The sequence below is a fragment of the Lonchura striata genome, chromosome 11, assembly GCF_046129695.1.
Source record: "Lonchura striata isolate bLonStr1 chromosome 11, bLonStr1.mat, whole genome shotgun sequence".
Classification (NCBI taxonomy): Eukaryota; Metazoa; Chordata; class Aves; order Passeriformes; family Estrildidae; genus Lonchura; species Lonchura striata.
Window position 1 is genome coordinate 15,200,750 of NC_134613.1, and position 13,378 is coordinate 15,214,127.

The 13,378-nt window shown below is 39.4% G+C and overlaps 1 protein-coding gene across 7 annotated transcripts in view; it reads left to right on the plus strand.

Moving 5' to 3' along the window:
• Positions 1-13,088, plus strand: part of SH3GL3 (SH3 domain containing GRB2 like 3, endophilin A3) — a 56,838-nt gene extending 43,750 nt beyond the window's left edge. For all 7 annotated transcript variants that reach the window (XM_077785911.1, XM_021537569.3, XM_021537570.3 and 4 more), the window contains 5 exons: positions 660-793; positions 2,152-2,310; positions 5,106-5,209; positions 6,415-6,542; positions 12,170-13,088. In XM_077785911.1, coding sequence (XP_077642037.1) covers positions 660-793; positions 2,152-2,310; positions 5,106-5,209; positions 6,415-6,542; positions 12,170-12,375 — 731 coding nt within the window. In that variant the 3' untranslated portion in view covers positions 12,376-13,088. The remainder of the gene's footprint in view (positions 1-659; positions 794-2,151; positions 2,311-5,105; positions 5,210-6,414; positions 6,543-12,169) is intronic.
• The last annotated feature ends 290 nt before the right edge of the window (positions 13,089-13,378 follow it).

A 13,378-nucleotide genomic window follows, 5' to 3' on the forward strand; every position in this document is an offset into this window, starting at 1 on the left:
TTGGTGCATCTCCTCTGCCAATATTTCAGCATAAAGTCCTTTGCAAAGTATTACTCACTGACATAACCTGTGTAGTTGGCCACTGCAGGTAAGAGGTAAGGTTAAATGCAGGTATCAGGGGATGGTTGATACAGCTCAGAAGCAGAATGTTCCTGCATATTTGTCTGTCTCTGTTGCAGGTGGGTTTGGTAACACTGTTACTGATGCTGTCTGATCATTCCTATTATTAAGAATTTTAGTTTCTAAGTCAACAAACCTAAATAATTTAGAGTGATTCTTAAAAGCAGTTTATTTCTTTTAACTTTTATATAAAGATGGCTCTACTCAATTTGAAGGGGAAAATTATTGTAGAAAGAAATAAACAGTAACACTGGATGATATTTATTTTTTTTTAGTAATGACCTGTGTACAGTTGGGAGAAATTTTTTTTTTCCCATGATAGCTGTTGGGGAAAAACAAAAATCCAAAATGTAATTCAGAGCAAAACTTTTCTAGTTCCAGTTTTGTATAGAGAAAAATCATAACTTGCATTATTTTCTTTTTTTACTCTTCAAGGGACTGCAGCAGATACAAAGATACCTATTTGAAATGTCTGTTTTAAAAGACAAATTTTTTGCTTTTACATATCTTGAGATATAAAAGCCTGTTCTTTACCACAGGCCTTGCGCTACTGGATGCTGGTGAGAGCATGAAGCAAATGGCAGAAGTGAAGGACTCTCTTGATATTAATGTCAAACAAAATTTTATTGATCCTCTACAGTTATTGCAGGACAAAGATTTAAAGGAGATTGGGGTAAGTTTTCCAGAGTAGAACTTCACTTAGCAATAATCAGAGCCAAATCAACCCTAGTTCCCTGAGATATTTTTATTGAAAGCAATAGGGTAAATAAATTTTGTTGTAATAGATTTTCTCTCTAGCAAAGCAGTGACAAAATCTGCTTAGAATCAATGCCAGACTATTTCTCCTTTGTCTAACTTACTCAATTTGCTATATTGCTTGTACAGTCAGTACAAGCATAGTGAAGAGAAATATATTCTTTATTTTTCTGCTGTTTTATTTTAATGAACATTTTTATTAATGCTTATGAACATGTGAGTGGGCTCTGATTTACTGCTAGTGATTATCCTATCTTACCATCTCTGTCAGCCTAAAGCTGTTTATAATGGAGAGTGAATACAGCTGTTAAGAAAGGGCAAGCACAGAATGATCTGAATAGTGTCATAAAATGTTGAAGTGTCATATGCCACTGTAAGAAAAAATACAGGACACTAAGGAACACATTTTTAACCTTCAGAGTTAAGTTTTTCAGTGTTTTTGTTTACAATGTGACAATTCAAAGAAATCCAGGCAGTCTTTGTCTGAGTTTGTAGATTTCAATGGATTTAGGTAATAAGCAAGTTAAAACCCTGATGAAATGCAGAAATGAAAGTTATTTTATTTGTTTACACATAAATGAATGTGGAAAGCATAGCAAAAAGATAGCAGTAGTGTCTGTAGCTGTCTCCTTTGAAGCGTGGCTGTTTTCACTTGTGTTCTTCTGAGCAGATGAAAGGAAATTGTTTGATGTTAGTTTTAATGAGCATTTTGTACTGTCACTTTGAGTCCATTCTGTGAGTCTGTCAGTCCCAGGATTTTTGGCAACAGAAAACCTTGTGTAGATTTATCAGCTAGAAGTGTCAAGTTGATACCTAACAAGGACAGGAAGAATACAAGATTTGTTGGAGCACTAGTTTATGAGTGGAATAGAACCCTTTAACTTTTACTTGTCATATTGCAGATAATTCAAGACATAAAATTGAATTACATGTAGAATATGGTGACACACAAATATTTAAGTTGGATCCTGCTTCTCTCCACAGCTCAGAGAATCAATACTGATCCATATTTAGTGAAGTCCATGAGGTGGGTGTGTAAAACAGGCAAATCAAGGCTGCTACCAAAGGGCTCTTTATTTAAAATTTCATTCATGTATGTGGCCCTACACTTAGCTGGTACTGCCTGGTCAAAAGGTTGAACTGTACAAGTCTCCGAGCCTTGTATTTCTTTAAATCTGCATATATTTGCATCCATCACTGATATTTCTTGAGATTGTTATGTGTTTGTTTGGGCATGTCCCATTTGGTCCTTCTCATAAATGTTCTCTCTTTTAGCATCACTTGAAGAAACTGGAAGGGCGCCGCTTGGATTATGATTATAAAAAGAAGCGTTTTGGAAAGATACCAGATGAAGAAGTTAAACAAGCAGTAGAAAAATTTGAAGAGTCAAAGGAACTGGCTGAAAGAAGCATGTTCAATTTCTTAGAAAATGATGTAAGTCTGTGCTGCATCTTTGTTTGCTGCAGTACATCCTTGAGGGGCAAATGTGTGGGATTGGTTGAAGCCAGTTCCATGCTTGACAGGAGGTAAAGTCTGAAAGCAGAAACTCTGCCTCTTCAGAGTTTTAAATCCCTGTCAGAGAAGAACAATGCACAGCAGAGAATGGGAGAACTCAAGAATTTCTTCTGGAGATACAGTAACTCAGACAAGATGGCCACAGAGTAGCCAAGCGGGACTAGCTGAGAGTAAAATGCAGTTTGGTCAGTGAGAGGGTGAAGGCTGGCAAATTGGTGCAGTCAAGACCTGCAGCTGAAAATATAAGCAAGGGCATGTACTCTCTGAGGTTTCTGAATTTTAGCTCACTTACAGTCAAAACTTCCCTGCTGGTGTGGAGTCTCTGAATGATTTTTCCTCGGAAAATCATTACTATTACTCTTTGGCTCTCCGAAGTCCATAGAGTGCGTTTGTGGCTTGGGCTCAGATATGTGGACTTTGGCTCAGAGTCTAAGTCCATCATGAAATTATGTCTAAATAAGGAGCAGCTGTGGCCAGTCAGGATAATCCTCTCTTCTGTCCACACACAGAGGAATAGCGGGATGTGCTTTCTCCTGTGTAATCATGGAATTGTAGGAAAAGAGAGCTGGACCTATTTGGGTCTGTTCCACAGTTTTGTCTTCTCCTGTAGATGCAGCATCACAGAAAACACACAAAGTAAAAAATGTGCTGTCTTCTGTGAGCAAACTGCAACAGTGAGGACCTGTGAAGTGGGAAGATTCAACTGCAAGCAACTTGTCTCTCTATGCACATGCAGTTATAAAACAGCCTGTAGCTCCTGAACTGTTTGTAAGTGGGACACATTTGTCACAGCAGTGTATAGTGTAAGGCAGTTAAGCCTCTTGCTGTTTTACCAGTGTATGTTAATGAGGGCAGCAAAAGCTGGAAAATGCTCTTATCAACAATTTCAGCACTGTTCCACTGTAGGTTCTACCAGTTGCCTGGTTGCAGTGGATGTGTGTTTAGTAATTCTGTCTTGCATGGACAGCTGAGAAATGTTTCAGGTACTGTTTATCATTAGTTAGAGCACCAAACTAAGGATAAAAGAGTGGAGGAATTCAACTGTTTTAGCTCAGCTGCTAGAAAACAGATGAGTTATGCATTCTAGTGTAAGTAATTTCTGCCTTTGGGAGAGGGTGAACTGGATATCCCTCTGAAGTTTTTTTTGGTACCCATTTCTTGTTTTTTCTGTCTAAATAAAACTCTGTGCTTTTCCCCTTCCAGACCCAGTCTGTCTGTCCTTCCAAAACTTCTCATTACAACCTTGTTGTCTAACCCCAGATGGTCTCACTGTGTTTGTGGAGATCTTAACTGTGCAATAACTTCCTTCTGATCCTTTCCAGTTCCCCAAATGTCTCCTTCTCTTGGTCTTCTTGCCCTGAAATCTATTCTCTGAGCTCTTGTTCCCAGCCATCGTGCCAGGTGCCTTTCCCAGGCTCAATCCTGGTCCCCACCTTTCTCAGGTTTTTGCACAGACAGCTCCAGACCTCCCACATTGACACTGTTGCTTTCACTTCTTATCAGATCCATCTTCCTGCCTTTCCCACACAGCCAGTCCCAGGTTCGTCTTCCCAAGCAGCTTTTAGTCTTTAAGTTTCTCTGGCTCTTTCCCAGTCTCTCTTTCTCTTCTCCGAATCCACAGCTCCATATTTCTCCTAGCTCTTAGTTGTCTTGTTTGGACAGTTCTTCATCCATTTTCTCTGACCACATGTCCAAACCCCAGGCACTTTGTGTGTTGTCCTCAGCTGTTTATATTACTCTCTCCTGACTGTGGTGGGATTGTCTCAGCTGTTGGTTTGGTTCTCTGCATTTCATTTCTTTGTGCTGTGTGACAGTGTTTGGCTCTCCTGTAGTCCTGGCAGAATTTTTAATGATCATTTTAGCTGAGTAAAAGCAGACAAAGTATAAGACAAAACTGCCATGGGTCTATAAAACACTTGTAGAAAGTTTACTCAGATATTTTCTTATGATCCAATGTCTGAAAACATCATGATGGAATGGAAAGATGTCAGACTTCTTGGGGTCTGTCTTCTTAATGTTGTCTTGAAGAAGACAAATATCTGTTGCTGTTCCATACCCCATACAGCTTGAACTTTTCAGCTTGTGTTAGGGGAATGAGATTATTTGTTACTTCATGAATAAAAATATTTTTTCTTTCTTTCTCCTTCACATTCTCCCTTTCCTCATCATTCATATTTTTGAATGATTGGCTAATATGTTTTAAGTCCAAGTAGATAAATCATGTTTCATTTATCAGTTTATAAATGCTGCCATCTAGTGAGGTAAGTCCAGATCATTTCAGAGCTGCACTTCGTAAACATTGATAATAAACACTAATGGGTCTGAGTCATAAGAGCTGTCACAGGGTAACTTCTTCCAACATTGATCAGAAAAGCTCCACTTTCACCTGCTGAGGGGTCATGTCCTTTGAAATTATTTGGGCTTGGGTGTTGACAGACAGCTGGCTTGGAAGTTGAAAGCAGAAGGGATTTGCACATTGTGAAAGGAAATGACTCAAGGACCCAGCCCTGAGTTAGTGAACTGAAGTTACACCTCAGTTTTGTTCAGTTTCCAACTGGCAGTTTCTTGATAGAATCACATGTGCTCTTTTCCAACAACCTCTACAAGGTACTGTGGTCTTCTGAGATACCAGGTCTGTTTTAAATGATCTGTTTGTTTATCCTTCTGCTGAATGTACTGCAGAGCCCTTACAACTACTTTCCTCTGTCTTTCAGGTAGAACAAGTCAGCCAGTTGGCTGTATTTGTAGAAGCAGCACTAGATTACCATAAACAATCCACAGAAATTTTGGAGGACCTGCAGAGCAAGCTGCAAAACCGGTAAGACAGAACCCCTCAGAAAATGCTGAACCTCTTTTGCAACTGAGGTTCAATGTTGGAAAGTCACTGAAGCAAGAGATCTTGTAGCACCACCTCCCAGGTATACACATTTGCTGTGCCTTGTGCCAGACTGAGCTCCATGGCTTTAAACCCCTGCCACCTGGCAGCTTCTTGCTGTGCTGGGAGACTTTAATGTAACACAGGATCTGCCCAGGGAGCTCTGAGTGTGTGCAGTCTCTCCCACCTGTGGTGGTTAATGGGGACAGCCTCCCTTTGTTTAGAGGTTTATTTCAACTTGCATACTTAGAGTTGTGTTTTGGAGGATTTGCTTGGAAATTGGCCTGTTTTTATTGAGATGAAGGGGTATAACAAAATTCTACAGCACAGTAAGGAACCAGCCAGCTGGCCAGGAACAGAGCTGTGCTTAACACACATATGAAAGGCCCACGTACGTTGTGTCAGCCTAAGGAAAGGGAGAAATGCTGCTGTCATTGATGTGTCACTTGGAACCAGAGACCTGAGTGTCACTCTGGTGTGGGCAGGGTCAGAACTGCTTGGGGCTTTCAGCTCAGGGTGGCTGTGGGGGCTGTGAGCATTGGCATGGGGGCAGCTGAGTCTGCAGACACCCTGTGCCATTCCAGCTGGAGGGGCCAGGGGACAAGGAGCTCTCAGCTGGGGCACACACAGCAAGAGGTACTAGACAGTTTTGCTGGTGAAATGTTTTTTTTTCCAGTATTCCCTAATAAAAGGGCTATGTGTGAGATGCAGTCCCTGGCCTCTGTCTGGATGTGTTTCTCCATATGCCATTTGCAGTTGAGCTCCTTCCTGCAACTTGTGCTGAACTCAGTGGCAGCTGTGGGTGCTCATCACTTCTCAAACTCAGGTTGTTAAGCTTTATGCCTTTGTCAGCAGGACCCAAAGTATTAAATATATTAGGGATTTGTTGAAATTCAAGCATTGCATGAGAATTGAGCAACTTTTAATAAAAAACACACACTCCTCCCAAAACATACCAACCAACCAAAAAGCCCAATGCCATAAAACCAAAACCCAAAATAACCAAAAGAAGCCTAAAATCAGAACCAGCAGATTTTCTTACTTCATCTTTCAAACAGCAGAGCATTTAACCTGAGCTTAACTTCTGTAAGTATTTCTTCCTTCTTTCTTCCTAAGTAAAGCTCTTGTTGCTCTTCTTTGTGTTACAGAATAAATGTAGCATCTAGTCGGCCTAAGCGTGAATTTAAGCCAAAGCCTGTAATAACTACAACTCTGGAAATTGGTGATAATCAGCAGCACAATGGGATTGCCTATAGTTCTTCCATAAAATCATCAGGTGAGTCTGTCACCACAGAATTAATGTGTCTCTAGATGTTTTGCCAGATTGTTTCTTGAGATATTTCTTGTACCATGAGAACAACAGATCCATCAGGCATCAGTATCTGTGCATCTGACTCCAGAACTGTGAATCAGGGTTCCTCTCAACAGACCCTTATCCATCTGAAATTTAGGTGTGGCATTCTCCTTGGTCTTTTAGGTCTCTGAATTGCCACTGAGGGTGGGAAGAGAGAGAGGGAGAGGCACTTGCAGAAAACAGTTCATTTCTTGCAATGACAGATGCCTACAGTGGGTGTGTTTGATCACTGTCTGGAGTATCACTAGGTGCTAATTTTTCTCCACAGTGTCAGAGCATAAATGATCTGTACAGGATCTCAAATATTAGCTATGTAAAATCCAGAGAGATTACTCCCACTCTTACTGGTTTTAAGATCTTCTAACTTCACTGTCCTCTAAATTATGTACCAAAGTATGAATTGAAGTACTTTAGGTACCTGTTGGTGGGGGCTTAAGACCCTTTCCTTTGACAAGGCTCTTGATTTCACAAAAAAAAGGCAACTTTTGAAAGTTGTGTGAATAGTAATAATCAGCAATGTTACACATTGAAATAGCTTTTCCTTATCTCATGAAGAAAATTATTTTGTCCTATCTCCTTAATAACTACATTGTATGATGAGATGAGCCCATTAAAAACAAAACCAATAAAACCCCCAAACAAAAGGAAAACCCCAGACAAAACCCAAATGACAATATGCAAAGAAATGAGAATGAAAAACCCTGAGATTTTTCTATAGACATTATTTGAAAGGAAAATAGAGGAGTAGTAAGCCAAAGGTTCCTTTCTTTACTTGGCATGGCATCTAGGATCTTTTCCTGAAGGTTTGTTGGTTTGTTTTTGGGTTTTTTTTTTCTGACTGTCCAAATTCTTCTTCCCTCCAGTCTTGTTCCTTTTTGAAGGTTGTTGGGAGAGAAATGAGTGAACTAAAAGTGAAAGAATAAAGCTTGGAGATGTAACTTCATGCTCCTTCTAATGTCTCTTTAATTTTCTTGCACTGTGCTACAAGAGGAAACCATTATGCAATGCATACTGAAGGGGATTTGCAGCAGTTTGGCAGCATAAATCCACCCAGCGAGATCTGATTCCTCAATTTGTTTGAAGCTCCTTGTGCTGCCTGAATGCTGAGTTTTTGTGTTGCTGTAAATTGTGTGTTGGAGGGAGACAAGCCCCTCTGTGCATTATCTCAGGTTCCTAAGACCTGTGACACAAGGACACATTTCATGCAAAGTATTGGAGGTGTTTGCAGGGATCAGTAACTTTGTATTTTCACAGCACATCTGGATGAAAGTAGCAAAAACATAGCAACTTTATTAAAAATCACAATAAAATCTTTTGGCAGTATCAACTACTTACCAAATTATATGGGATTTTTTTGCCTGTTTTGCATGTGCAGGCGAGGAAGGAGATTCAGATTCAGCACCTGTATATAAGCTAGTGTGTCAAACTGCATTACAATGGTTTATCATTGTCATCCAGCAGTTGTTCCAAGATGTCCTTTAAGGATAATCAGTCCTGCCTTTGGGAGAAAGACAGATGATGACTTCTCCAGGTTGTTTCCAGTGCCCTTAGTTAAAGAAAAATCTCAGTTCTAATGAGCTGAAATTCAGTGAAAACTGGAAAATAAATGACCTCTGATCATTAATATAGGGAAGGAGCAAGGCACTTCCATTCACTGACTCTATCCATGGACTGTTGCACCAACTGTTTGCATATCACTGAATGAGGGGATGTCACTGCTTCACTTGCTTAGTGCTGAATGGAAACTTAGTTCAGAATGGAAACTAAATAAAACCACCACAAAAGAGATGAAAAGGAGAAATAGGGATATATGATGTAATTGTTGCCATACTTACATGCTAATAACATTAGAAAGACCATGTATGCTGGTTTTTTCCTCCTGGAGAAGGTGTAGATGCTGTGCTTACCTCCCCAGCAGGTACAAATTGTCACTGAAATCTCTGTTCATTCTCTTTTGTTTTCCTATTCCTACTCAAATATTGTCTATGGAGTTCTGTGAACTGCAGTGGGCTCCATATGCCCTGCTTATAAATGGGAAAACCTTTCTGTCCCTTTTTAAAACTGGAATCATGAAACAGATAAGTTTTTTTATGATCTGTTATTTAGAAATGAGAACCAGGCAGTTCTAAGCAAAACTGCTAAATGTCTTAAAGTCTCCATGAGATGAGGAAATAGCATTGTAATCACCTTCTTTTTGTTTAGGAAACTGACCTCCCCATCCTACTCAAACAAGTCCTTCCATGATTAATTTTCTCTGCTTCCATATTGACCCTGTCAAAATGCAGATCTTTAATTTCTCTGATACTGTCCCTCAGGGTAAGTAGTGTCTTGGTATTCAGCAAAGCCATGGAGATCTGCAGGATAGTTCAAAGCAAGATGTGACACATTCAGCACAAGTACCATGGTACAGTTCTGAGCATGGAAATTACTTTTCCCATATTCCACATTATTTTTTCAACTATCAACTTCTTGGAGCAGAAATACTATTTTCCTATGTATAATCTCTAACATGTGAGGATTAATTACTGCTTATGACTCGCACACTTTTGCAGGGCTAGATTCATATAAACATAATTTTTATGTTGTTGTGAGTTATTTGGCTGCTTTGAGTAAATGCAGATTAAAAAAACCTCTAGTTCTAATTCATTGTTATCCTCATTAATGAGCTGCAGCTGTGAGCATCATCTGGCTCATTTTAGAACTCTTTAATTGCTGTATTACATCATGCCTTTCACTCAGTTTGTTTATCAGGTTTGACTATGATATGAAATATATGTATCTGGTTGCCACATGCTGGAATTTAACATAAGCATCTAAGTGCTTATTCACTTCAGCTATAAGGGAGACTGGGATTAATTATTTTAGCAAGCTTCCAGTTTGTGATTATGAAAGTACAGTCTTGCTACCTGATGTATACAGCATGGTATAGAAGGCAGAGTTGATGCAGGTACAGGCAGTAACACCCTCCCTTAGGGGACAACAAACAAAAAACCCAAACCATCATTGAATAGCATTTTGGTTTCATCCTGTAACACTCCAGGAATCACAGACAGCTTCTTGCTTACCCTGATTTTGTGCTGTCCAGATCTGAGTTGTCTGGAAATTAATGTCTGGAAATTAAAGTTCTTTTTTGACTGTGATGGGGATGTAAACTAGAGAAATAAAAGAGGTGCATATGGAGTTGCAAATTAATATAAACCCTGTTGGCAGAAATAGAAGAGTGCAATTTATTTAGCTGAAACCTCTGCAACATTTGTGCAAGTCGACAGCAAAAGGCTGGAGTGGTGCCAGCAGTTCTGTGATGTTAAGCAGTGTGTGTTGCAGAGTGTTAGGCAGTGCTGCCCCCTTACCTTTGTCAGGGAAGCTTTGTCTCACTGGATTATACAGTAGCAGCAGCTGCCTCACTCTAATGAAGACTTTGACTGATCCTACAGCCTGGAGTGAAACTAGTTGTGCTGGCTGTGGCCATTATTTAAAAACCTTTCCAGGCTGCCAGACGTTTCTTTACAGTTCTCTGGAGCTTAAAATGAACCAAATGTGATCCATCTCTGATCAGGTAGCTCACTGTCAGAAATTAAGTGGCCTGCAGTAACAATTGAGCCCCGTCGGAGCAGCCGGTGAATGGGGAACGCTGTCAATTACTGTGATCGCTGCTTTCTGCTGCTGACAGCTCCAGAGAGCTGGTACCACTTCTACCCTGGCAAAGGCTGAAAATAACTCTGCTATTTTTAAATACAATCAGTCCATTTTTGGTTTTAAACGTAAGTCCATTTTTGCTGGGCAACTGGCTCATCATCTCTTTTTCTGCATGGAGTCCTTCAGCAAATATATGACTACCAAGCTTTCAGCTGTACCAGTGTATTAGAGTAGCTCTGATTTAGTCACTTCTTGTAGTACTTTGTCACTACCTTGAGCCTTCCAGAGGATGAGCCTGGCATCATGACAGTGCTGCTCTGGGAAGGTTTGCTTAGACTCTGTTGGCACTTCTCTTCCAGTGTTATAAATAAAAGCTCTCTTCTGTTGCTATCAAGGGTAAAATATACCCACGAAAGAGAAAACCAATTCCTACTTTCTAGTTTTAATGCCCCCAATTGTATTATTGTCAATTAAAAAGATGCTTTCACCTGTCTATTTTCTCTGAGTGATCACCACTGGTTCTTAGCTGGTTTCCTTTAGAGACATCTCCTAATTCCTTTATCTAGAAAATGCCCAAGCAGTTCTCTTTTATAGTTTCTTGTGTGTTACCATGATTAACAGGTTAAAATGCATTTTTGCAATTTTAGCTGTTACATCTGTATTGCATTACCACTTGCATGCAGGTTTACCCAGTAAAAAAGGATAGCTGGGAGAGTCAAGACTGGAATATTTGAGTATTGCTGCAATGTTCCAAATAAGACAACCTGAATAATTTAAATATAACTACTAGTGTTCTAGAGGTGTCTTGTCCTTTAAAAGGCAGCAGCATTAAGTCTTTTTTCCTATTCTTCATTTTTAAATGTATTTCAAATTACCAGACTTTTACTTAGATGCATTACGTATGTTGTTAAAAAATCTGTTATGGCTGAACTACAGTTGAACCATGGACTAATCCTTGACCGCAGAGTAGAGCTTTACAATTTGAACATAATTATTCTAATAAAATGTATTCTAATTATTTATTAATATGAACTGTTACATATATATTGGTACCACAAATCCAAGCTAATTAATACTCTTCCATAAGAATATAATTAAAAAAGGTATTTACTGCATTAACAAGTTAACAAGGTTAACTTTTTTTTTTAATGTTTAAAGGTGATTTGAAATAAAGATCTTTTTAGGATAAACATTGCAAATCACGAGGACAGCCAGATACTGTATCATAAAACAGTTTTCATCCCTAAAATAATTTGACAGGTGAGGTGCCTTTGTTCTACCATAGCCTTTGCCTTAGCTCAGATGGAGGATGTGTAAAATAAAGGAGTGGAGCACATGAGCTCAGGAGCAGTAACCCAGAACTGTCACTGCTTAGGGGAGGATGAAACCTCACTTGTGCTATGGCATGTGTGGTGTGAAAATCCAGGAGTGTGCCTCAGGCTGCAGGGCTGTTTATGGACAGGAGCCCCTGCCCCCTGGGAGGTGTTCCCACACCATCAGTGAGCTGCAGTGCCGTTTGTTTAAAGGCTTTCTTGCCATTTCCCCTGTTGACTTTTCTGCTTCCTCAATTCCTGCCCTTCCGATTCCTCTGGCAGCTGCTTCACAGAGAGCACATGGGTTTTGACAACTGATTACTCAAACCCTCAGTTGGAGATAAACATCCTTTTGAGAGGGAAGGCAACTAGGAATGAAAGAGGAGTAGCATCTGAACTTAAGGGACAATTATGCTTTCAATTTATTATCACTAATCTCATATTTTATATGTAGAAGCACCAGATGTTAATGAATAAAAGCAATGGAAAAGCTGTTGCTGACAGCACGGCTACAATTTTGACCCCTTTCTTTGTGCTTAGTGGGTGGTGGGATGCTGGGAAGCTCAATTAATGTGGTTGTTTTTTCTGTCACTGGGGCAGGTTCTTCAGTGCACATGGATCAGCCTTGCTGCCAAGCTCTCTATGACTTTGAGCCAGAAAATGAAGGCGAGCTTGGATTTAAGGAAGGGGACATCATAACTTTGACCAATCAGATTGATGAGAATTGGTATGAGGGGATGTTAAATGGAGAGTCTGGCTTCTTCCCCATTAATTATGTTGAAGTGATAGTTCCCTTGCCTCAGTGATTGTGTCATTTGAGCTGTGAACATGATTTCATGACTGAAATGGATTCACAAATGTTCTGTCAGTGTGGCATTCTGTGAAAGCCTTGCTATTTGACTGACTTACTGACTTTTGTATGCGTCTTTTTAAAATGTATTTATTTTATATTCAAAAATATTTCACCTTCCCTGATTTGTCAACCTGCAAAAAAACCCATACCCAGATTTTTGCTTTGTGCCTTGAAGATCACTGTATGAAGTGTTTACTGGTAGCTCACTGTTGCTCCAAAAATGCATTTCCTTGCTATTATTGTATGTGGGTTTTTTTTTATCTTTGGCTGCAATGATTTTACTATTGAAAACCATTTTAAAAAATACTGTTAGTGAAGCTAACTGTAACCAGTTTCTAAGTTAATGATGTCCTTGAGCTGTTTTCATCTATCACACCATAATTTATTGTGAACAAGTTAATTCATCGTTTGCATTGTATGTTGACAAAAGGCAAAGTGGTTGTTGTCAATATTAAGATGATGTTGTACTAAGTACAAATTCTCAGCGTTGAAAATTGGTATAATTTACTGACCAAACTGAATAAATATTTCTGTGGGATAAGAAAAGTGGTTGCTGCTTCTGTACTGATGGTTCTAGCACTTGTTTGAGCAGGAATCCACTTTTGCTGAATAGATCAGCTTTCGGTGTCAAAACCAATGCATGAATAAAATACTAGTTTTATGACACCTCTGCACTGTAATTTTAATAATCCTGCTACTTCCCTATTGATTGTTTAGTATTTATGTCTGTTAAGATCTTTTTCTAGCAGAAGGAAAAGAGAAGTTCCTTGGAACCAAGTACAATCTGCTCCCAGTTCCATAGGGTTTGTATAGAACTCCAGTGAGAGAAAGGGGTGAGTATCACTGGTGCCTACTGCACACAGATGAGAAGTCAATACATTTCTCTTTCTTATATTTAGTTGAAAGGGATGAAAAGAAGAAAGAGAAGACTAGGCAGTGATGGAAAGACACGTAAT